Source organism: Erpetoichthys calabaricus, chromosome 4 (assembly GCF_900747795.2).
Source record: "Erpetoichthys calabaricus chromosome 4, fErpCal1.3, whole genome shotgun sequence".
NCBI classification, from domain to species: domain Eukaryota; kingdom Metazoa; phylum Chordata; class Cladistia; order Polypteriformes; family Polypteridae; genus Erpetoichthys; species Erpetoichthys calabaricus.
In genome coordinates, this window is record NC_041397.2 from 202,113,815 (window position 1) to 202,137,246 (window position 23,432).

Here is a 23,432-nt window from a genome sequence, read left to right on the forward strand (position 1 = left end):
AAAACAAGTACAACTTGGCTTGCAGTATTATCCAGTAGTATAGAAACAGTATTCACACATTTGAACATAATGGTCCACATCCGACCTTTTAAAACCACTCCTTTTTCGGCAAAAGTTCTTCTGTGTCATCATTTTCAACTTTATCATCTGATACAGCTTCAGTTTTGGAATGTTCTCTGTCCATTTTCACCACGCAATACCTCCACTACCGCATGTACTCCGTTGCATACGTGTTTAGCGATGTAGCAGTGAAAAAGGTCCCCCCTTAAACAGTTTCCCGCTGTGCCACATTCTGAATGTTGTTTAGGCAATTTAAACCGGTGTTGCGGTATAAGAAAAATTCATATCATAACAAAAATAAAAAACGGTTTTCGGTATGAACCGGTATACCGCCCAGCACTTACAACACCATTGATTAAGTAGGGAAATGCAGCCAAACCAGCTAAATGGTGACTCATGCTTATAATTCATATCACTGAGTCATTAGTATAATGTTCATTGACATGACAAACATGTTAAACCTAAAAAGTGGTGAATATAATGTATAGTCTCTATTTTAGTTCCCCTTTACGGGGGCCAATGCTGCGTGTTTGCACTGAAAAACGTTTTTTGTTTTATCGTCAGTTTATATTGGCTACCTGCTATCCACTTCTCAGGATTAGAAACCAAATCGCATTAAAAATAATAATAATAATAATATATTTTATTTGTATAGCACCTTTCCCATGATTCACTTCCTCCGTACAGAAAGCTGTAAATATCATGCTCTATAACTAGTTCATGGCCTAATGGTTTGACACAACATGTCTTGTTTGGTGCTACTTGAAAGCTATACAAATGGTGATATATAAAGTGAAGAAGCGTTTACAGACTGAACACGTTTTTTTGCCTATGATGATGACTGATTTATGAGCAGATTTACATTTTCAAGAGCCATTCACTTGTAACAATGTGCTGATTTGGCCCCAGCATTAGAAAGACCGACTCTTGCAAATTTGGCTCTTGACCATGATTTTTTATTCATATTTTGGGCTTTTTTACATGTTATTCTGACTTTCTGGTAAGACCATTCACTAATGTTTTTATTTAAGACCTGGTATGATTTTTATGTGCTCCTTTAGCCTGCCATTTTTCAGCAGTCATGGTTGAGGAAACTGGCAGTTCCAATTGTCACTGTGTTAATGTGAATAGGGATGTGTGCATGAGTGAGTGCCATAATAGATTTGTGCTTGATGCTGCTAGGATAGGCTCTATCTTCCCATGACCCTCAGCTGGATTAAATGGTTTTGGGAAAGTTATATTGTGCAATTTTTTTTATGTAAAACATTACAATTTGTTGAAGGTATTACAATTGCAGAGTGCTTGAGCCTATTTGTAAAACAGATTAGAATTTTGGAAGCAATCTAGAATAACAATTTGTTGATGGTACATATGAGGACCATCCATCACCAAAGGTTTTAGCTGGTTGTACATTCATATTCATTCAGAACACCAAAAATGTTTGTGACAATTAACATTTAATCAAATTGCATTGAATGTTGTATGGAGTGTTCACGTTAGTGTGTGGAAGGTTTGATATTGCTTGTTTTTATTTATCTTTTCATTCTGCTGATTTTTGTAGCTGCCTTTTTTGGAGTTCATGGATCTCACCACCGTGCTCTTTAAGTAATCAGGACTACTGAGGGAAGCTGTTAGCTACACTGGCAGAAGTGGGAACTGCAATTGAACGCTGACAAAGTCCAAAGTAAGTGGAATTTAAGATGCATGTGAGAGCCTTAAGATAAGTGCAATTATTTGGAATCAATTTTTTGAATGTGGAGAGGGTTTCACTCTGTCATTCTTATGGAACAAAGTGATATAAGTATAGTGAAGTGCTTGCCAACTGTTCTCCATTTCCCTGCAGTGAAATATGGTACTGCCAGGGGAGGTGGTAGTAGAGGTCAAAAATTTACCAGTAGAGGGCAGAGTTACAAGACTATCAACATTTAAAACAAACATAAAAATTCTGGCCTTCAGGAAGATGCCACTTTACTGTTTTTAACCCTTTGTCTTTATGTTAATTAGTAAATAGCCTTTAGTAGAGACATTCCCTTATGGGAATATGGGTATTAAAACAGACATATGCATTTCTAGTCATTCTAATTGCATGCTTGCATTTAAAAATAGCCCCAAAATTGTGCAAATGTTTCTATCTCTGGTCCAAAACTACTGCAAAAATAACAACCTGGCAAAGCCCATTTTTTCCCACAGAAAAGGTTCAACTATAACCCAGCTGGGCAGGAAACACCCTTCTGGCCACAGTGACATAGCGAGCCTATATGCATTCCTGTAGTTTATTATTTTAAAATTGTTGCTTTTGTCATTACTCTAATAAAGAATTGGGTTATTTGTCTTAATCAGTATTCTTCGATGTCCAGCATCCTTGAAGTCTTTTTTAAACAGCCTGAGTGGTTCATTTTCTTCAATAATGTCCATTTTATTTTGTAGGTGACTTTGTGGCCACAAAGTTTTAAAGAGCAATTTTTTCTTATATCCTGAAACATTTTCTCAGATATACAGTACTTAAAAGTGTATTTCTGTGCTTTGAATCATTTATCTCCTACTGTTTTGACTACAATCAAGGGCTTCTGCAGAACCAGGACTAAAACCTTATCTGCTAGCACCCCACATGATTCTTTTTACAAACGTGCATTTTAGTCTCGCTAAAAGAATATAACATGCTCAAACCAGTTTAATCCAATGACAATTGTCGATTCAGGGTCAGTTGTTGGAGTCTGTTATCAGCCACTGGGGATACCTACTTCTAGATTGAAGAAGTAAAGCAGGGTCTGCATGTGTCTGTTCTTACCATTTTTATGTTTAGGCAGGTCTCATGCTACAGTTTTCTCGGTTTATGGCACATAAAACACAATTGTTTTATTTTCAATTGAATTTAAATATTTCAAATGCTTACAACGGAGGCAAACAAGTTTTGACATAGATAGATATACTGTATAGCAGTAGTCAGTCACACTGAAGTATAATATAGAGAAGCATGCACTTAGCCACCCTTTCTAATCATTTTGTGCTTTCATTCGCAAGTGTCTCATGGTGGTCAGTTGGTTGTAGATTTGCGTAATATCAGCATGCTTTTGAAACATGACATATTGCTTCAGTGTCATTGCACTAGTACATTTTAACTGTTTCTGTTAAACAAATAATAAAGGATTATTATTATAATTGCATTTTAGCCAATTTTCCATTAAGGAACTTTTTTCTTGTTGTATACAGAATCAATTTGCCTGTATTTAATTTTTTTTTTGTTTTAAGATCATTTACCATAACAATACCACTCTAATTAACATAAATAGCTGTTTTAAGAAGTGTACTAAAGTTACTACAAATTCGCAGAATTTTGAGAACATGAAGAATCTTTCATTAGTGTTACAATTCAGAACACTTAGAAATGTATTTCTCCTTAATTAAATTTTTCTCTTATCATCCAAAATTATTATTATTATTATTATTTTTTTAAACCATGTAAAATTTAGTTTTATCATTATTTTCCTTTGTTTCAACCATTGACATTGTTTAGGTGAGCTTCTGGGGCTTTAGTCCCTGATTTTAAAGGTTCAGCCCCTGATCTTTGAGAGCCTGGCCATTCTTCTTCCAATTCTGTGTTATGACATGCATTGACAACTGCACATAATCTCCATGGGGAAACCCTCACATCTCGGTTGTTGCATGAAAACGAACCCCTTGGACTAGATAAGAAATGCTACTAGAGATTGATCTAACAGCCGGATGTAATCCACAGCCTTGTGAATCACAAATTATGAATATTTATCTGAGCAATATGTTGCTTGTATACAATGTAACTCATATGGCACACGTATCTGGCTGGGCACTTTCAGGATTTTATTTATATAAGAACTATGAGGTCACAGGAGATTTTACTCCAGGACTTTCATAATGAAAGGCTTTGTTTTAGGTATCCTGGTGACACAGTGGCTAGTGCTGCTACCTCATAGCTTCAGGGTCCTAGACTGAAGTCCTAGTTTGGCCACTGTCTCTTCTTGCCTTGCCTGTTTCTGTGTGGGCTGTTCTCACTGTACTTCTGTTTCTTTCTACATCTCAAGACATGAAAGTTGGGTTGATTGGTTACTCTGAATTATCGAGTCAGCGTAATTATGGTTTTATAGTGTATTTGTGGTACCTTGAATCACAGCCATGGTTAGTTCCTTCCTGTGACTCCAAATTGGAGTAAGATTTTCAAAATGAATAAACGAATGAATGGTGGGAGATACAGATCCTAAAAGTTCTCCCTGAGCCTACATAGGTTTTCTCCTTACAACCCATAGACGTGCAATTAGGTAAGCTGGTGATTCTAAACTTTGCCTATGCAAGGATGTGTGTATGAGGACCTTGATTAAACAAGTTTGAAATTGTTATGAATGAACAGGCTTTGCTTTCCTTTTGTCCATTGCTGTTGTTGTATAGACAGTGACCCTTGACTATACATTTCAGAAATCAAGCTAAAACATTCAACCAGAGCTTTCTTCTCTGTTTTATAGCTACTACTAAAAGCCACTTTTTACTCATTGCTACCTAGCCTTAGGCATATACTGTATATCTGAAACTTGATACCTTTTTTATGTGCTTCACTTTCTATATTGACTGATGCTTTTGCATTTGGTAGTCCATTCTGTGCTATACCCTATGTTGTGATATGAGGCTTACACAATTATTGTTGTTGGTTAAAAATGAAGTATTGTAAAATTTGTTCTAGAAATTGCAAAATCCAAGCTATCTCTCCTTTTAACATGCTGATTAAACTGCACATATTTGCAGTTTAGATTTACCTCATATCTCATATGCAGGTAATCCTGGTTGTAAATTGATGAGTATCAAGAAGGTAAGATTTCATTTACTAAAATGTTAAATGCAGATGAGAGACCTTCATGCCAGACATGTTGTATAGACCCTTGACTATCCATTTCAGAAATCAAGCTAAAACCTTCAACCAGAGCTTTCTTCTCTGTTTTATTGCTGCTCCTAAAAGCCAATTTTTATTTCTCACAGTAACTCTGGAAAAGAGCAAACATGCTGCTTTAGTAAAGGGTAAAATGATTAGTGGAGGAAATCAACAGCTTAATGTACTGTATGTTCTTAAATTACCTTTCCCAATGGAAGGTAAATCTCTGTTCCATTACGAAAATCCAACTTGAATATGGAAATTATACAACTGCAAATTGGGTAATTATGTGTTTTTAATAGCAAAGTTTACATACCTTATTACTTTTTTATCAGTTTAGAAAAATAACATTAAAAGCTATGTTGTGTGACTGATGGTTCTTCTAAAGCATTATATTATAGTTATACTCTAATACTTTAGCAATACTGCACACATTGAAAAATATTTTATTCAGCATTTGTAGGTATACAGTTTATTTCTGAAATATGAATGTAATATTCATTTTACCTCTTCCACTGGTTGATTTGCTGTTTCCTCCAGCTGCTGTAGTTCCTTGTCTCTGAAATAAACACAAAACCAAACAATTTAATATATCAATCCTATCTGAAATAACATACTGTTTTTTTATTATTTTTTTTTTAAATCTTTTATCAAAAAGAAAAGCCCTTTCATATGCCTCCTTTGTTTCTTTAAAAAAAGTAGACCTTGATTCCTAAATTCATCTCCAGACTGCTTTTGCACACTTCTGATTTGACAGAACACACACTGTCCATCACTCACAGTTTCTACAGTCAGTCAGTAATAGCAACAGCTTATTATGATCATCTTATTTACTACCTACCTGTATATACATGAGTGTAATGCTGGCTTTACTGTGATAAAAGCAGGAGTGAATTAAAACTGCTTTTTTATCCAGATATGTATCCAGGAAATGGAGAAACAGCTATCAGGGCAATGTGTGATTCAATAAGTCTAATTCAGTATTGTCAGAATGTATGTAGGAACTGACTCTGGATGGGGTTCCTTGGTTTCCTTACAAAATCCTAAAAAGGTGTGTGTGCTGAGTGAATTAACAATTCTCAGCTCTCTTGTTACATTTTGAGTATGTGTGTGTATATATGTGTGTGTGTGTGTGTGTCAGTGTGTCTGGGTATGGCCTGGCATCACCTATATGTTTAGGTTGTGCCTTGTATTCTATAGTGTATTCTATATCCTCACAGGTGGCGCAGTGGTAGTGCTGCTGCTTTGCAGTAAGGAGACCGTGGAAGATTGTGGGTTTGCTTCCCAGTTCCTCCCTGTGTGGATAGCGCTTTGAGTACTGAGAAAAGCGCTATATAAATGTAATGAATTATTATTATTTAGTGCCAGAATTGCCTGTACCTCCCTATGTCCCTTAATAGAAATGTAGGTTTCAAATAATTAATACTTTCCTAGTATTTTATTTTTGTGGTATGCAGCTTAGGTTCTTTATATTGGTTGGACCCTGTTTAAATTTAAATTCAAATTCAGGTTATTCTTATAGAGCCCTATTCATTGACAACAGGCTCAGAGTTCTAACGAATTTGCAGTTGTAACATGATAACAGGAAATTACTAAACCTTTCAACTTTTATCTGCTTTACACACATATAAAGGTAAACACACAAACATACCTATATACACACATAAAACAAATAATGTACATTGCCAAACCTAATTCAGTATCCGTCTCAATGATAACATTTTCTGCTGGCCTATATTCTCTGTGTAGTTTCCCTAATCTCCCCAGATCTGTTTGAGGTTCCTCCAAGAACTTTCATTCCCTCCCAGAGTCTGAAGTCTGATGGAAATTGTAAATTCCCTGAACATGTATATGTTCCAGCTACAGTTTTTTTTTTTTCCCAGACTGCAGGTTTGTGGGGCACTAATGCTGAACTGGATGAATATTAACATTTATACTTGTATATATAGTTACATTATTTATAATTCTAAATGTGAAGTAACGGTTGTAAAGTATTTTGTACTTTTAGCAACGATGCTCACTTTTAGCAGTATTCAAACTGGAGACATGAAAAATACAATTAACATTTCTACTTTGTACTGATGTGGTTCAGCATCAGGCAGTGTTGCCTCACATATCCAGAGACCAGGATTCATATCCTGGCTAAGTCATTGAGTTTCTTGTTGTTCGCATGTTGTCTGTTGTGAATGGACTCCAGTTTACTTCTAATGTCCCAACGACGTACAGTTTTTTTTTTTTTTTTTTTGTTCTTTATTTCGCCTTATACAATCTCTTGTATAAGAACTTTGGTAGTTTTCGCATACCCCTTGGGGTCAGAGCGCAGGGTCAGCCATTGTACAGCGCCCCTGGAGCAATTACAGGTTAAGGGCCTTGCTCAAGGGCCCAGCAGAGCAGTGGCCTTTTGGCAGTGACGGGGATTCGAACCGGCAACCTTCGGGATACCAGCGCAGATCCTTAGCCTCAGAGCCACCACTCTGCCCCAGTTAATGGGTAACTTTAAATTAGCAACCTGGGTGTGTATACATGCATTTCCTGTGATCGGCTATCATGGCATCCGAGTTTGAGTCCTGTCTTGTGATTAATGCTGCTGAGATAAATGCTGGATTTCTGTAGCCTTTCAGCAGAGCAAGCAAATTTTAAGAATTGGTTTATACCAAAGTGTGTGCTTGTGAATAGAGCTAAGTATTCTCACATTCATTTATAATGCCTGGCTTAGGAAGTGGGATGCAAACTATACTGCAGTGACCAAAAATGTTTCTAAAACAAAAGCACAGTAGTTAAAATGGAAAAGTATTATTAGAAAAAAATAAAATTATAATTGTAAAAATAAAAAATAAAATTATAATTGTTATTATAACTATGATGAGAAAAACGCTAAATCTTGCTGTTCATCACTGTCCTGTACCATTTACTGTGCTTGTTGCACCTCCTCCCTTTGTCACATTTTTTATTGCAAACTTTGTCACGTTTTTGCTTGTTGTGCGATTAAAACAAGATTCGTCACTGACAAACTGCCTTGTGTGGATAACAAATTGCCTTTCTGATGTGCTCTTACTTTTATATTTTTTTAAACACGTTCCAGAGCTTCTGAAAGAAACCAATCTATTTCACATCATTGTTCTTTTCCTTGTTTCTGTATGTAGTATAACTTGTACCACAAAATGTAAGAAATTAGAAGAAAGGAATTAATTGTTTTTTCTAAGATTGCTCAAGGTGTTTACTGTTGCTGAGTTACTGAAGCCTACAGAAATTCTAATTTCTAGCCGAGTCAGTGTCAGTGTGATGCTTTTCTTTGGGTGTTATGATTTCCTTTAATATCCCAAAAATGTGGTAATGATTTAGTCAGCTAACTCAGAATCTGGGTAGTTGAGTGAATATGTCATGTCAAGCCAAACACAAAAGTGATGGGCTTTTGTATTTAATACTTCTGCTCCTTGTCACGCTGCTGTGGAAGAAGTGGACACTGAAAATGCATGGATAGTTAGGAACAAATGACATTTCTGAAAACCTGTAAGGAAAAAATCTAATTTCACAGAGCTCCTGTACAATACTCAAAAATAGATAGAAGGATCCATGAACTCTGAGTTTTTTAAAAATATTTTTATTCATATTTGGGTGGAAAAAGTTTGTGAATTGAATATGTAATGGAAAAATGCTCTAAAAAAATAATTTCTTACAACTTTTTAAGATTGCGGTGTCATAAATTTTGCTGTCAAAAAACACCAACAAAATACTGAAAATCCCCAATGACATACCAAGTAAAAGTGCTGCTCTTGCAGTGCAGTAATGAGTCACGCAACACTGGACCGGACTGCAGCAGATGGGAAATCCGGAGGCTGGGGGGCTGAAAGGCAGACACATTTCCACTCGCCTACAATGAAAAGCGAATCCGGCAACTCACAGGATAAAGTACTAATAATTATTGGGTATTACAGGGGGATTCAGATGATGCTAATATAAGATTATTAAGTCAGATAAATTCATGGTTTAATTGGATTCTGGGACAAAAGTCTATGGAACAAAAAGGAAAAAAAAATAGAAAAAATGTTACAGCTAAAAGGGAAGAGAGATGGAGTGTTAATGCCCAGGAGTTTGACCTCTATTGAAAGCACAAATGTATGGTGTAGTGTTGGTAAACTTTGGAGGCTATGGCCGTGGAAATATGAAACTGACTGACTAATGTGCAGTGCAAACATTCTACAATGACCATTCTGTCATGGGATGGATGTGAAATCTGAATAGCAGAGGTTTAAGGGCAAACTGAAAATCGAACTCAGAGACTGAAGCAAGGGTCAAAACACTAAAAGTCCAGAAATTAGAAGCTTTATTCAAAGGGCAAAACTAAAAGACAATTTCTTGTTTATTTCTTTGAATATTTTTGTGGTTTTTTTTTTGGAAAATGATTTCTCAAACAACTCTTTCCTTTATTTAAAAAAAGTTCAGAGATCCTTCAACACATAGCCTAACTGTCAATAGTCAGCCACCATGGTGTCACTTACTGCTTAAATTATGAATTAATTTGAATCCTTTAAAGCATGCACTTTTTGCAATAAGAAAATAAAGTATTCTTTAAATAATTGTAGTCAAAAAGTAGATGCAGCTACTGTGGGAAGAACTTGTTGGCTTGAGTGTGTCAGAGGTTTCAATACCCCATTGTTGGAATTTCTCTTTAATCCATCCATCCATTTTCCAACCCGCTGAATCTGAACACAGGGTCACAGGGGTTTGCTGGACCCAATCCCAGCCAACACAGGGCACAAGGTAGGAACCAATCCCGGGCAGGGTGCCAACCCACCGCAGGACATGCACAAACACACCCACACACCAAGTACACACTAGGGCCAATTTAGAATCGCCAATCCACCTAAACCTGCATGTCTTTGGACTGTGGGAGGAAACCGGAGCGCCCGGAGGAAACCCACGCAGACACGGGCAGAACATGCAAACTCCACGCTGGGAAGGACCCGGGAAGTGAACCCGGGTCTCCTAACTGTGAGGCAGCAGTGCTACCACTGCGCCACTGTGCCGCCCATTTCTCTTTAATACAAACTGCAAAAGGAACTTAAAACATTTTTGAAGCGTAAATTAATTGTCATGTAAAGTACCATAACCTATAAATTATTGAAGAATCTTACACACCGCTTGGTTGCCACTGTGCTATAAACATACAGTGAATGCAAGTTGTTTGTCAATATTATATATACAGACTAAGGAGTGATAGCCATCTAACAAAGGGGAAGAGTAATGACCATGTCATAAATGTACTGTGCCTATCTATACATTTTTGCAACCCACCTTTCCAGTTTAGGTATGAAGGGAACCAGAGCATACATCAAAAGCACTGGGAACAAGGCATCAGCCTCCCTGCATGGGGGAACCAATCCAATGCAAGACGCACTCGTGCACTGAAGATCCATAAAAACAGGGATCAGGCTAGGAAACAAAGCTGAAAACTCTGGCACCATGTGGCAGCATCTTCACCATTGCACCAATGTGCTATTCCAGCACAAAATTCAAATGTCTGATGTTGGATGGAGGATTTGAAGAGAATATCAGACATATACCACAGGCGGGCGCTTCTGTACTTTAAAATAAATAGCATTATCTGTAATTTTTGGAGCATACTTAGAGTTCATAAAACTTTAACCTTGTCAGACCCATCCAAAAATAAAGACCAAAAGATAATACACAGACTAAAAATTAGCCTAGGGAAAGTAAACATATATATTTTATTAATTGTGTTTTCTTTTGATTTTTTAATGCTAACAGTATTCTTTGAGGGCTTCTGTGGGGCCTGACTATATTCTTGAATGCAATGCAGAAAACATCTCAGCTGCGGGCCTTGCCCATCACAGAGCACAGCCATGCAAACATCCACACTCACATAAGGCCATCTCAGAGTTAACAGTTAACCAAACAAACAAATCTGTGGGATGTGGGAAGAAGAAACAGGTCAAACTTAGGTACAAATATGCTGGAAACATTTATTGAAGATTTCGGTGTATACTAACCCGATACGTTTTTCAGCCTCACAAGCCTCCTTTTCCACCTCATAACAAATGCATTTTATTGAACAGTGTGCTGGAAACTGCACAGGCCATTGGAGGAAATTACTGTAAGTTACTGTAATGTCAATGGAACCAGCTTGTGATGATGCACATTTTGTGATATGGCATATTATCCTTTAGAATGTATCAATTTAAAAAAGGTAGACTGTGACCATAAAGAAATACATGCAGTCATCAAAAATGCATAGGTACACTGTTGCATTCCAAAGACGTTCAGTTGGTTTTAAGATGGCAAATGTGTGGAAAGAAAACATCCTCCACACACTTTACACTACCAACACCAGTTTCATGATCAGTCTTCCAGTTTTATCATGGAGTCAGAGAGCGGAAACATGCCATGTGTTGGTCCATGAAGACATATTTTTCTTTACACTGTAACCTTATTGTTTTCATTCTTTGCACAGTTTTTGCAATTATTAGTTAAGATCACCAAACTCTTTTAAACATTTGAGTATTCAGGATTCAACTTAACTTTTTTTGTCTGTTAAATAAGGTGGCCCTATCAATAGTTATCTAAGCTAAAACAAATGAAATGATTCAGCAGGGAACAACTGGATATAGAATTCTGAGAAACGGGAGGCAAAGGGAGGTGCAACAGCCAACCTCCTCTGCTGAATATTTCTGCAGATAACAGACTAGATAAAATTAGAGTGTTGCTGGTTTCACAAAATGATTTTAGAAACAACTGTATTTTCTGTTTCTCGGAAACGCAGCTAATTTAAAGAAGTCACTGGACACTACAACACAACAAATTACTTGTTCTGCCTACATTATAGACTGGACAAAATAGTTGGAGAAACACAGAGGAGGTGGAATATAAACATGGTACACATTGTCCATTCATGTTACAAATAATCTCAAAGAATTGTTCACTTAATCTGGAGTATTTAATGATCCAAGTGTTTTTCCGATTGTTGTCTTCATTCCTCCACAGGCCAACATGAACATTATGCTAAACTATTTATATATCCATACCTTACCATACCATTTTCTAACCACATTTAATTCTGAGCAGGGTCGCAGTAGTCCAATTTATATATCATAATTATGGAATTATTTCTTGAGGCTGGGGACTAGGAGGAGGAGGATAGGAGCACATGCTGATACAGCGCATTGCCACACCCACCACATGACAAACCAACTCAGGATCCCAGATTAGGACCTGAGTGCAGCCATGCAACGGGTAACACCTCAGCACCACACTAGTTCAGATGGAATGGAACCAATGTGAACTTTTTTATGGTGGCTGTTCTGCCACCAACCCCCAGGTTTTCACTGCAGGTTGGAGTTTCTACATGCAGGGCTGGATGCAGATTAACATCATACCCAGGACAGAGCAATGTAGGTTAAGGGCCTTGCTTAAGGGCCTTGCTCAAGGGCCCAATGAAGTAGAATCACTTTTGGCATTTAAGGGATTTGAACGGGCAACCTCCCGATTGCCAGTGCAAATCTCTAGCCTCAGAGCCACCACTCCAACCATAGATGGTCCCTAAATATCAGCAGCAGGTCACATTCCCCATGAGAGATTCTTGCACAACTCCATACAGGATACTCATCGCTCATTATTATAACATTTTCTTGTAACCTAGTACACCCGCTTCCAGTTTACAAGCAGTGACTGAAGGTGGAGGAACTGATATGAACAGTGGTTCAATGCTGGATTAAAGCGTTGGAGGAAAAAGCTGCAGGATTGTTTTGATAGAGCAAACTGGGTTTTATTTGTAGGATCCTCATCAGATGTTGATAAGCATGCTGCTGGTATAGCCAGTCTCATCAAAAATATGTGGATGACTTTGTGTCTATGAAAATAGTTTGCTTATTTCTTAATAAGAAATAGTGGATCACCAATGATAACTGAAATTTAAAGAAGGCTCTTAGCAATGCATTTCATTTTAGCAATACAGAAAAATACAAGAAATGCAAGTAAAACCTATTAAAAGTAATTAAAGTTGCTATGATAAATGCTAAATATTATTATGGAGATAAACTAGAAACTGTGCAAATGTGAGATATGTAAACCATGGTAGGGTTAACTGATACTTATGGATTAAAAACTTAAGTCTAGTCCAATTCCATTCACATTTTTTCTCTCAGATGAACTTCCTATTTCTGCTTTGATAGTGATATGAAACCACCTTCTCTGTGACTGCCTGCAGCTCCTCATGGTTCATCCCTCTCAGCACCACACTAGCTCGAATGGAATAGTGTGAGGTTTGTTTTACAGTGCCTGGAGTGCCAAACCTGCCACCATCCCCCCAAGTTTTCCCTGCAAGTTGGAGGACGTCATACCCAGGAGGGAGAAAATGCAGGTTAAAGGCCTTGCTCGAGGGCCCAACGGAGTGGAATCACTTCTGGCATTTATAGAATTCGAACTGGCAACCTTCCGATTGCTGGTGCAGATCCCTAGCTTCAGGGCCACCAGTCTGTTGATGACATTAGGAAGACTTTTTAAAAGTCTGTTTGGCCAATGAAATTTCAAGGTGTATTTTAAGAGTCTGTAGTGACCAATTAAGATTGTATTATAACAGACACCCTTAATGCCTTGTTTTGTGAACCAGTGGGTCCTACCTGCTTCAAAATTACATTAATTATCCGTGTGACAATGCATACCATTTGGGCTTTCAGAGTGACTGAAGAGCTTTACTGTCAATAAAATGGATTGAGACGCTGGTTTAGGAACACGCTAAAGGTAATATTTCAGATAGTTCGGACCACCTCCATCTTATATATCATCACAATTGTTCAACAGATGATTCCATATCCTTTGTAACTCAAACCGTCTTGGCACACCTGAATAATAAAACCTGCTATACCAGAGCACTACAACACAACCCCATTTTAACATCAAAGCTGATCAAGAGGCTCATAGATTTGAAACACTGCAGATGGAGTTTGCACTTACTACATGACAGATCGTGCATATGTGGACTGGTAGCATCTCTTCTCCTATGCTGTTTCTAACAATAAACACCCAACAGGATGGAGTGATCGGTCTCCCTGCTGTATGTCTTCTTCACCTATGACTGCATGAGGAAGCACAGCTTCAACTCCATCTTTAAATTTGCATATACCAGTGTCATAGTCACAATCAGCAGCAGTAACAAGACAGCCTTCAGAGAAGAGATGTGTCTTGTCACATGATGAAGCAAGGACAACCTACTCTCACTTAATGTGAGCAAAACCAGGAACTGGTAATAGATTTGGGAAGCAGGAGACAGACCACACTCCCATCCATCTCTTAGGGGATTATGTGGAATGGGTCAGCATCTTCAAACTCACCATCCTGAAGAGGGCACAACACATATTTGATTTTGTCAAGAAGGCTCATCTTTACCTTCTCTGACACTTTAGGAAAGCCTGGTTCAATGCATCTTTTCTGAGCAACTTCCACTTCTACATGTGCACAATGGAGTCCATTCTCACTGGCTGCATTACTGTACATTCTTATATGGCATCTGCTCAGCACAGGACTGCAGAGCACTGCAGAGAGTATTAACATCAGCTTAAGACATTACTGGCACACAGCTCCCTTCTGTCCAGGACATATATCACACATCTTAGAGAGGTAGAATTTATTGCTAACGAGCACAACCATCTTGAACAGTCACTCTTCTCTTTCCTCTCTTCAGGCAAATAATACAGGACCATTGGCATTTATACCATTAGATTCAGGGACAGATTCTTTTAAAGGTTACAAGACTACTCAACAGCCACTGTGCTCTGTTCATTATTTGTTGTTGGCAGTGTATTATGTCACATACAATTCAGAATTGCACTGCAGTATGTACCCATGGCAATATATTTGAACATGAACTTGAACACTAGCCTGTACAGTGAAAATAAGGAAGGATGGTTCTATGAACCATGCTGATCACACCAAATTCTAACCCTACTATGTACATTTTTCAAGAGAAAATGAGATACAAAACACCAGGTGATATCTGTTGAGCAGTTTGGTGACCGTCTGTCCACTCTAGCCTCATCTCCCTATAAATAGCTGACCTGGCATGTTTTTCTACTTTTATAGCCCAATTCAAAATCCAGTGTTGTGAATTCAGAAATGCTGTTCTGCACACCACTATTGGAAAGAGCTTTTGCAATTTAAACTCTATAATTATATTATTACATATTGTATTAACAATAATACATTATCAAAAAACATAGTAAGACTTTTGGAATATGTTAGTCATTAATCATTTAGTTTTTGTAACATGTAGACTGTTAATAGCTTCTTATGATTGGTACCATAACAAAAGTGTTACTGTGTGTCTTTACCCACTCACTTGACAGTTTTTCTGCATCTCACCATTTTCTGTATTCTCATTAGATTTTAGTGAGTGTGAATATCCTGGAAGGCACCACATCCAGCAGCAAAAATCGTACCTCAGAGACAGCTGCTTAAATCTCAAATCTTGTCTGTTGTAATTTTTGGCCAAAAAACAACTAAACCTATTGAAGATGTCTGCCTATTACACCAGAACACTTTTTAATCCAAGTATAGCATCAAGTCAATGAACCTTCTGGGATATTGGTCAGTTAAGTAGCAGAGAGGTTTGTTAATCAGTTTTAGCTGCTTTGGTGTTAATGAAATTAACAACAGGTGCACTAGAGGGGCAACAATGAGATGACCCCCAGAACAGGAATGGTTTAACAGGTGGAGGCCACTGACATTTTTCCCTCCTCATCTTTTCTGACTGTTTTTTCACTAGTTTTGCATTTGGCTATGGTTATTGTCACTACTAGCATCATGAGGCGATACCTGGACCCTACAGAGGTTGCACAGGTAGTCCAACTCCTCCAGGATGGCACATCAATACGTGCCATTGCCAGAAGGTTTGCTGTGTCTCCCAGCACAGTTTCAAGGGCATGGAGAAGATTCCAGGAGACAGGCAGTTACTCTAGGAGAGCTGAACAGGGCCATAGAAGGTCCTTAACTAATCAGCAGGACTGGTATCTGCTCTTTTGGGCAAGGAGGAACAAGGATGAACACTGCTAGAGCCCTACAAAATGACCTCCAGCAGGCCACTGGTGTTAATGTCTCTGACCAAACAATCAGACTTCATGAGGGTGGCCTGAGGGCCCAAAGTTCTTTGGTGGGCCCTATATCACTACCCTGCACTGTGGAACTCGATTGGCATTTACCATACAATACCAGAATTGGCAGGTCCATCACTGGTGTCCTGTTGCTTTTCACAGATGAGAGCAGATTCACCCTGAGCACATATGACAGACGTGAAATGGTCTGGAGAAGCCATTGAGAATGTTATACTGCCTGTAACATCGTTCAGCATGACCGGTTTGGTGGTGGGTCAGTGATGGTCTGGGGAGGCATATCCATTGAGGGATGCACAGACATCTACAGGCTAGACAATGGCACCATGACTGCCATTAGGTATTGGGATGAAATCCTTGGACCCATTGTCAGACCCAATTCTGGTGCAGTGGGTCTTGGGTTCCATGACAATGCCCGGCCTCATGTGGCAAGAGTATTTAGGCTGTTCCTGGAGGATGAAGGAATCCTTCAATTTTTTTGAGCAGTTTATATATGTATACTGTATATATACTGTAGTGATGGACGGCAGCTCAACCTGGACGAAACCCCCAGGACACTAGATGCCGACTTCCCTGCAGCTTAGCAGTGCCCCAGATTCCCGTAGGGCACTATGGGAGATGGAGTGCGTCTTCACAGCCCTGCTGGGTACCATGGGCGCTGCCAGGGGACGCTGCAGGGAGACACAGAGACTTCTGTTTCCAATATAGCCCGGAAGTACTTCCAAATCATGAGGACGGAAGGACAGAAGTACTTCCGGGATGAAGAAAATACAAGTCTCCATCTGACCTGGAAGTTCTGGTGAATCACATGGATGGAAGGACAGAAGCACTTCCGGGTCAAGGACTATATAAAGGGCTAGTGGAAACCCAGCAAGAGAGCCAGAATTGGGAGGAGTGTAACGGAGCTTGCTGGGAGGTGTAGTGGAGAGGAGAATTGTATTATTGTGTTTATTTAGTGTTTTATTGCCTGTTTAAGGTGGCTGTATTGCTTTGAAGGCACATTGCAAGGAGGAAAAAGAAGCCACTATATATATATATATATATATATATATATATATATATATATATATATATATATATATATATATATATATATATATATATATATATACTGTATATGGCATTTCACTTTCTAACACTTATCTATCAATAATTGCCTCATTCTTTTGAATTTGTTATGATTACTTACAGTACCAAACAAATATTTTATTCTGCAGTTTAAAATAGAAATGTAGATGTGTATTGTGGAATTGTGGTGTAAAGAATCTTTCATTGTTTTGTTTCAACTTCAATAGTCTGAAAGTGTCTTTTTTTTGCCTGACCAGCACATATGAGAAAAGACTACAGTAAAAAAGAAATATCTCATTATATTACAGTATACTATGCATCTGACAGTCCTATTATTTTCCTTTTTTTTTTTTAATAATTATCCATCATCAATAGACAGAGGTCTGACAGAGGTGTAACTTTATCTCTTTAAATCATCTGACAGATTAATGTCTTTTAGCATAGTGCTGCAGCAGTCTAGCTGCACTTTAATTAATCAATACAAATTGATCCATGCATTTAAGATTGGAGGCCAATCAAAACATGACAGAAATTTGTGCTTGCAGTTCTAAACTCTTCATTATGTGGAATATCACAGTTCTACTAGTTCTCGGTGTCTTCAAAACTTCTGCGTGAAAGAAACCTTTTTTATTCTGTTGCTATTTGCAAACTATGGATACTATGGAAATAGGCAAAATGTGTAATTTGAGAATAGGAAAAATTTAGAAAGAACTAGCCATTCAGTTGAACATGAATACATGCACTCTTTTCCTGAAACACTCATTTTAGGTAGTCTAGTCTGTCTACAAAGTACAGAAGACAGGAAAAAAAAACCCTGGGCAGAGCAGCACTTTATGACAGGGCACACTCACACAGACATTTCACATACTCACATTGGCCAGTTTAGTCTAACCTGCATATCTTCAAAATGTGGGAAGAAAACTGAAGTACTTGGAGATGACCCAGTGCCGGCTGAAGCCCATTTGGAGCCTTAGGTGCGCTGAATGGATATTGCCCCTTGTTGTCCATACTAGGCAGTCAGTATTCTTAGACTTCTACAATTGAAAAATGACGCCCTTCAGATGACAGCACCCTAGGTGGCCGCCTATGTTGCCTAATGAATTGACACTGGGAGAATCTGCAAACTCTACATAGGCACTGAACAGGCCTTGATTTTGAAGCTGTCTACTAGAACTTTGAGGCAGCAGTGCTAACCTCTGGGCCAAACAGTTCATCTCAAAAGAGCTGCATAATATATGTTGCAGTTTATTTTAAAACAACTTTAAAAACTTCCAAAGCTGCTGCTAAGTAGTTTATTGGCCACATATACTAAAATATGCTTTCTTTTTATGAGTTACATAACAGTCTCATACCCAATTAATCCAATTCAGTGTCTGGAGTCTGTCGCAATGGTAGCAACAGGTACAAAAGCATGAAGTTGCCCAGGATCGAATATCAGAGGAGTACACAGGGGCAGTTTAGAGGCACTTAACCCAAATGTCTTTGGGGATGTGGAGAGAAATCCCACATTGACTACAATCAGGCAAGGAATTCAGCCCTAGAACTTTGAACCTGTGACACAAAAGCTCCACTGCACTACTTTAAAAGTATGACATGTATTGCTGTGTCAATGTATGGTACAGTATGATGAGCAAAATAAGATAGTATGTCAGTATACTCTATGCAACATAACATGTAGAGAGCGCAGTATTTCTTAGCCCTTCATCAAGACATGGAACCCACCCTGGCAGCTGTGAACTCCAGACTGTAGAACTGTCTGAAATAAGGAACACTTTGGCAATTTAATGCATCCAGGCAATTTTCTCCAATTGCACTTCACAGGGCTGGAGGAGAAAAACAAGCATTCAGGAAAAAAAAGCCCACACAAACATGCAGTGAATATGTAAATTCCACCCAGCAGGCACCCCAGCTTGAAACTGAACTTGGGACTGTGAAATGGCAGCATCAGTGACTGCGGCATTGACAACAGTCTTCACAGTTTTATTCTGAAAGCTCAACACTCAATAATTTTATTTTTCAGAGGTGTTCTACTAGACTGTTTGCTGTACAGTTTTAAGAGAGTATCCCAAATACTAAAAAAATATCTATGCAGTTATCAATCAATCATGGTCTCATATTCAACTGCTTTATTAGACAGAAGTGCTCAAACTCATCACTTGGTCCATTTAAGATATTTTTTCCATAATATTCAGTCACTGGAAATAATAACTTTTTCTGATAATTTTTAAACATTATTTTCAAGCAATACAGGAAATGAAAATTACAACAAAAAATAACTGAACTAAAAGAAGTGCACGTTCACTACAAACAGCTGGCACGTTGAGTCTGCTGCCTGAAAATGCAGAGGCAGGAGTTTTGCCTGTCTTGCAATAAAAGCAGTCTATATTAATTTTACTGTTTATTTTTTATAATCCAGCCATGCTCTATGAGTCATTTAGTCCTCAGAGCAGTCAGAGAATTATGTGAATATGAGTAGAGATCATAAACCATTCTACTTATTCTCCTTCCCATTTTGTTTTGGGAACCTTTTCAATGTGAGCCTCAGTGCTTTCACATGGTTTATTTATATGGCAACTCTAATAACCTCCCACACTCTTTTTATATTTTTTTTAGGTCAAGTAGCTTTTCTAAAGAATTCCTAGTGTGAATATTTATATGTGTGATGGCATTTTTGTGAGATCAGTGAAGTAGTGGAGTTCCACCAAAGAGTTCCTGCTCTGCGCACTTAAACTCCACAAACCGAAAAGACAGTAAGTAGAATATTAAGCAGACACAAGGATGTATGGATGGAATTTTGCAATGCTTATTCCAGTATATGAAAAGTACTTTCCTATGCCTAAAAAGTAGATCTCACCAAAATACAATCAAGTTAGAAATAGCTGAGAGAAAACCATATGGTGTGTTGACAGGTAGACTAGGAGTACCTGTTACAGTGATAAAAGATTTGGAAGGGGCCCATTTGGATTCAGAGAGGATAATGTGAAAGGATGGGCCTTGCTAATGGAGCGTTATGTCCTATGCATTTAATGGACTTCTGAAATGGAAGTAGACAGAGTCACACATGAAGAAGAGAATAGTATGACTCAGGAGGAATCTGATAATGATGCCCCAGGGGCAGGTGACCCAACAGGTGACAGTGATGACTGATTCTTCTCAGAGAGGTAGAGTTGAACCACAGAAGGAGGGCCAAATACCTCCTATCAGAATACAGAGAAACACCTGCTCACAATTTGACGATTTCCATTTGAAGGTGAAATGGTGAAAGGTCAGTTGTGTCCGTCATACTTAAATGGGATGTCATGAAACCATTAAGTCATTTTTAATAATCCCAAACAATACTCACATGACCTAGCTACTTAAAGACTACTGGAGGTGTGGTGGTGCAAAGGTATCAGGGGATATCAGGGAGTACTGTGGTTTGGGAGGGGATAGTAATTCAAAAAGCTATAAGCCTGCAACCATTTTTACCAGAGTATGTTGAAATCCTCTTGATGTCAATGTTGGAACCTGAAATCCTTTTGGTGTTAGATGTTATAACAATGGGAGCAGAACCCATTTTTGTGTGAAAGGCACTCCAGAAGGATTAAGGGAACATGGTGGGCAAGGTAGAGAAAAGCCATTAAGTGGGGATATATTGGCCAAGAGCTTAGAGTATTGTAGATTCTAAAAGAGGATTGTCATAAGAGAGCGACACACTGAGTAATAATACCAGGTATTCTTAATCCTGTGTCAGCTCCCAGCTTTTTAAATTAAGCTATGACCTGAATTATGAACATGAATAACCAGTAGACCAGAAACGGACATTCTTGGCTTAAAAAATGAAAAGAGTTAAGATTGACTGGTTGGGAGGTTATGCTGTTGGAAATTTAGAAAAGAGTTTCACATAACAGGAGCCATTCAAGTTGGGATTTTGAATATTGTGTTTATGAAGGACATGATAGGACGCCAAAGTTTGTATTTGTATTTTGTGAGTGGGGATGCTATATTTATGTTGTATACTTACGGAGGAAAAAATCAAAACAAGGTAGTTTGGCTTTTGTTCTTGCCTAGTACTTTGAGTCATGGCTGACAACACGTTAAAATACAGTATATCTGGAATATATGAATTTAACCTTTAATAGGCTGGATAATAGACACAATCAGTTCTACATAATGTGTATGTATGTGTAATGGAGAAGTCTAAATGCTATGGGAGATTTTGGTTTGACACCGTATTGTGGTTCTAGTGATTCTTAGTGTCTTTCAATTCTTAAAGTGCTACATATGTAAATAACTAGAGAAAATACAATGAAAAATATGGTTTCATGCTTATCTCATGTCTGTGGTATATTGGGGGCACAGTGTTTAGCACTACTGTCTCACATATTGAGGATCTGAACCCCAGACAGGTCACTATCACTGTGGAGTTTGTGTGTTCTCCTTATATGTTTGAGAGTTCTTCTACAGAGTCTTTGACTTTCCCCCAACACCCAGAAATATTTGTGAATTTAAACTGGCCCAGTTTGAATGAATGTGAGTGAGGATGACTGTGTGTGTGTGTGTGTGTGTGTGTGTGTGTGTGTGTGTGTGTGTGTGTATGAATGTTGTGCTGTGATGGACCGGGTTGGTCACTGCCTTGAAATTAATGGATACATGTACATAGTTTCAGAAATCAACAAAATAATCTAAAGCAAAGAAATATTAAATTCCACATGGTGTCCCTGATATCATTTATTAAAACTGAGAAATAAACACTGAAATTAAATCAGACTTTTAGACTACAAAACTGGGGATTTGCAACAGACCATCTGGACCGGTTCTTCTCACTTGATAAAAAAGCAGGAAGCCATCTGCTGCTTCAGAACCACTCTTTGTACTTTTCCTTTTCAATAATGGAAGAAGCTGAACTGCTCTTTCCATTGCTCCAAGGCCATACCTTGACACATTAAGTCATCTTTATACTACTTTTAGCCATAAATGAGAGCTTAGACAGTTTTCTAGATAGGCATCCAAGCCAAGTTCATTACAAACAAGGAAAACCTCCTTCTTCTCTGATCTCTGTTCCCTAGTGACATGCTATACGCAAATAGTTCAGGCTCCCGAGCCAACAAATATATTTGTGATAAATATTACATTAGCAGATTCCTTGAAGACATGGACACAGCAGTACAAACAAATTCTGCTCTGTCCAATTAAATCCTTGTTCAGTCTCAAACCAAATAGGGCTTTAAATGTCAATGTGCAAATTACAATTTAGCACATGAGAGGAGGGGAATCTTGAAACGGAAAGAAACTCCTTGTGGCACACAGCAAATGGTTTCCCTGAAGGGGGAAAGAGACTGGTAGTTAATTATTTGTTTTTAATTTTAAGGAAATTGGAAATATGTGGGATACATCATAATTGATTATTTATCTGGAAATTACAGCAGAGAGTTGCTTAATATAGTATGTGAGATTTAAAGCACACTTGCTATGTTTTTTTATTAGTATGTCTAAAGAAAGCAGCTCTCTACAGCCTTTACTCCACTACAGATAATTGATGTAGATGTACAGTAGTTAGCATAGAGGGGAGAAAAAAAGAAAGACACCACATTCAGGGTGTCCATCTTGTAGATGACACTGCTAGGCTCCCACAATCCTGTAATGGGTAAGAAAGAAAATGAAAATGAATGAAGCAGTAATGTAGAAAAGCAAAACTTTGGAAAGAACAAAAGAAAATTATATCTACTAAAGCAATATTTTCCACTCCTAGGTGAGATTTTTTAGTCCAAGTTATTTTTTGTTAGTCAATCCCTTGCTATATAAAATCAGATGTTATCTTGTTCCTAAATTTTAAATAATATATATTAAAAAATTATGTTTTCATCTGAAAAATTTCCCTTGACAAGGAAACTGAGCTCTGACTGTTTTAGGGGCTACCCCAAGGCTCACAATGGCAAAGGTATGAAATAGTAAAAAGATATTAGAACAAAGAGTTCAGGGAGTATGTTTAATTTTCTTGATTACCTAAGGTTTGAGAAGGTCCAGACCCAAATAGCACTTAAAAGATGTCAGGTTATCCATTTCAGTTTGTTCAAACCCTCCACATACTGCATGAATATATAATAGATTTGTAAAATGTAAAACCGGACATAATTTAAAAGGGATTTTAAAATGTATGATTGGTTGAGCAGGGTTTAGGATTGAGAAATTGCACTACAAGGTTTTAAAGAAGTGTTTCAATTTGAAAGATAAATAATCCGTAAGACTGGGAATCCCACTTCAGTTTGACATATTTGGCAAACTTCCACTGAGGAGATTAATGCCTTGGA

General features: G+C 38.0%; 1 protein-coding gene across 2 annotated transcripts in view; it reads right to left on the minus strand.

Moving 5' to 3' along the window:
• Positions 1–23,432, minus strand: part of pcp4b (Purkinje cell protein 4b) — a 679,051-nt gene that overhangs the window by 49,683 nt on the left and 605,936 nt on the right. For both annotated transcript variants that reach the window (XM_051926863.1, XM_028801310.2), the window contains one exon: positions 5,462–5,513. In XM_051926863.1, the coding sequence (XP_051782823.1) occupies positions 5,462–5,513 (52 nt within the window). The remainder of the gene's footprint in view (positions 1–5,461; positions 5,514–23,432) is intronic.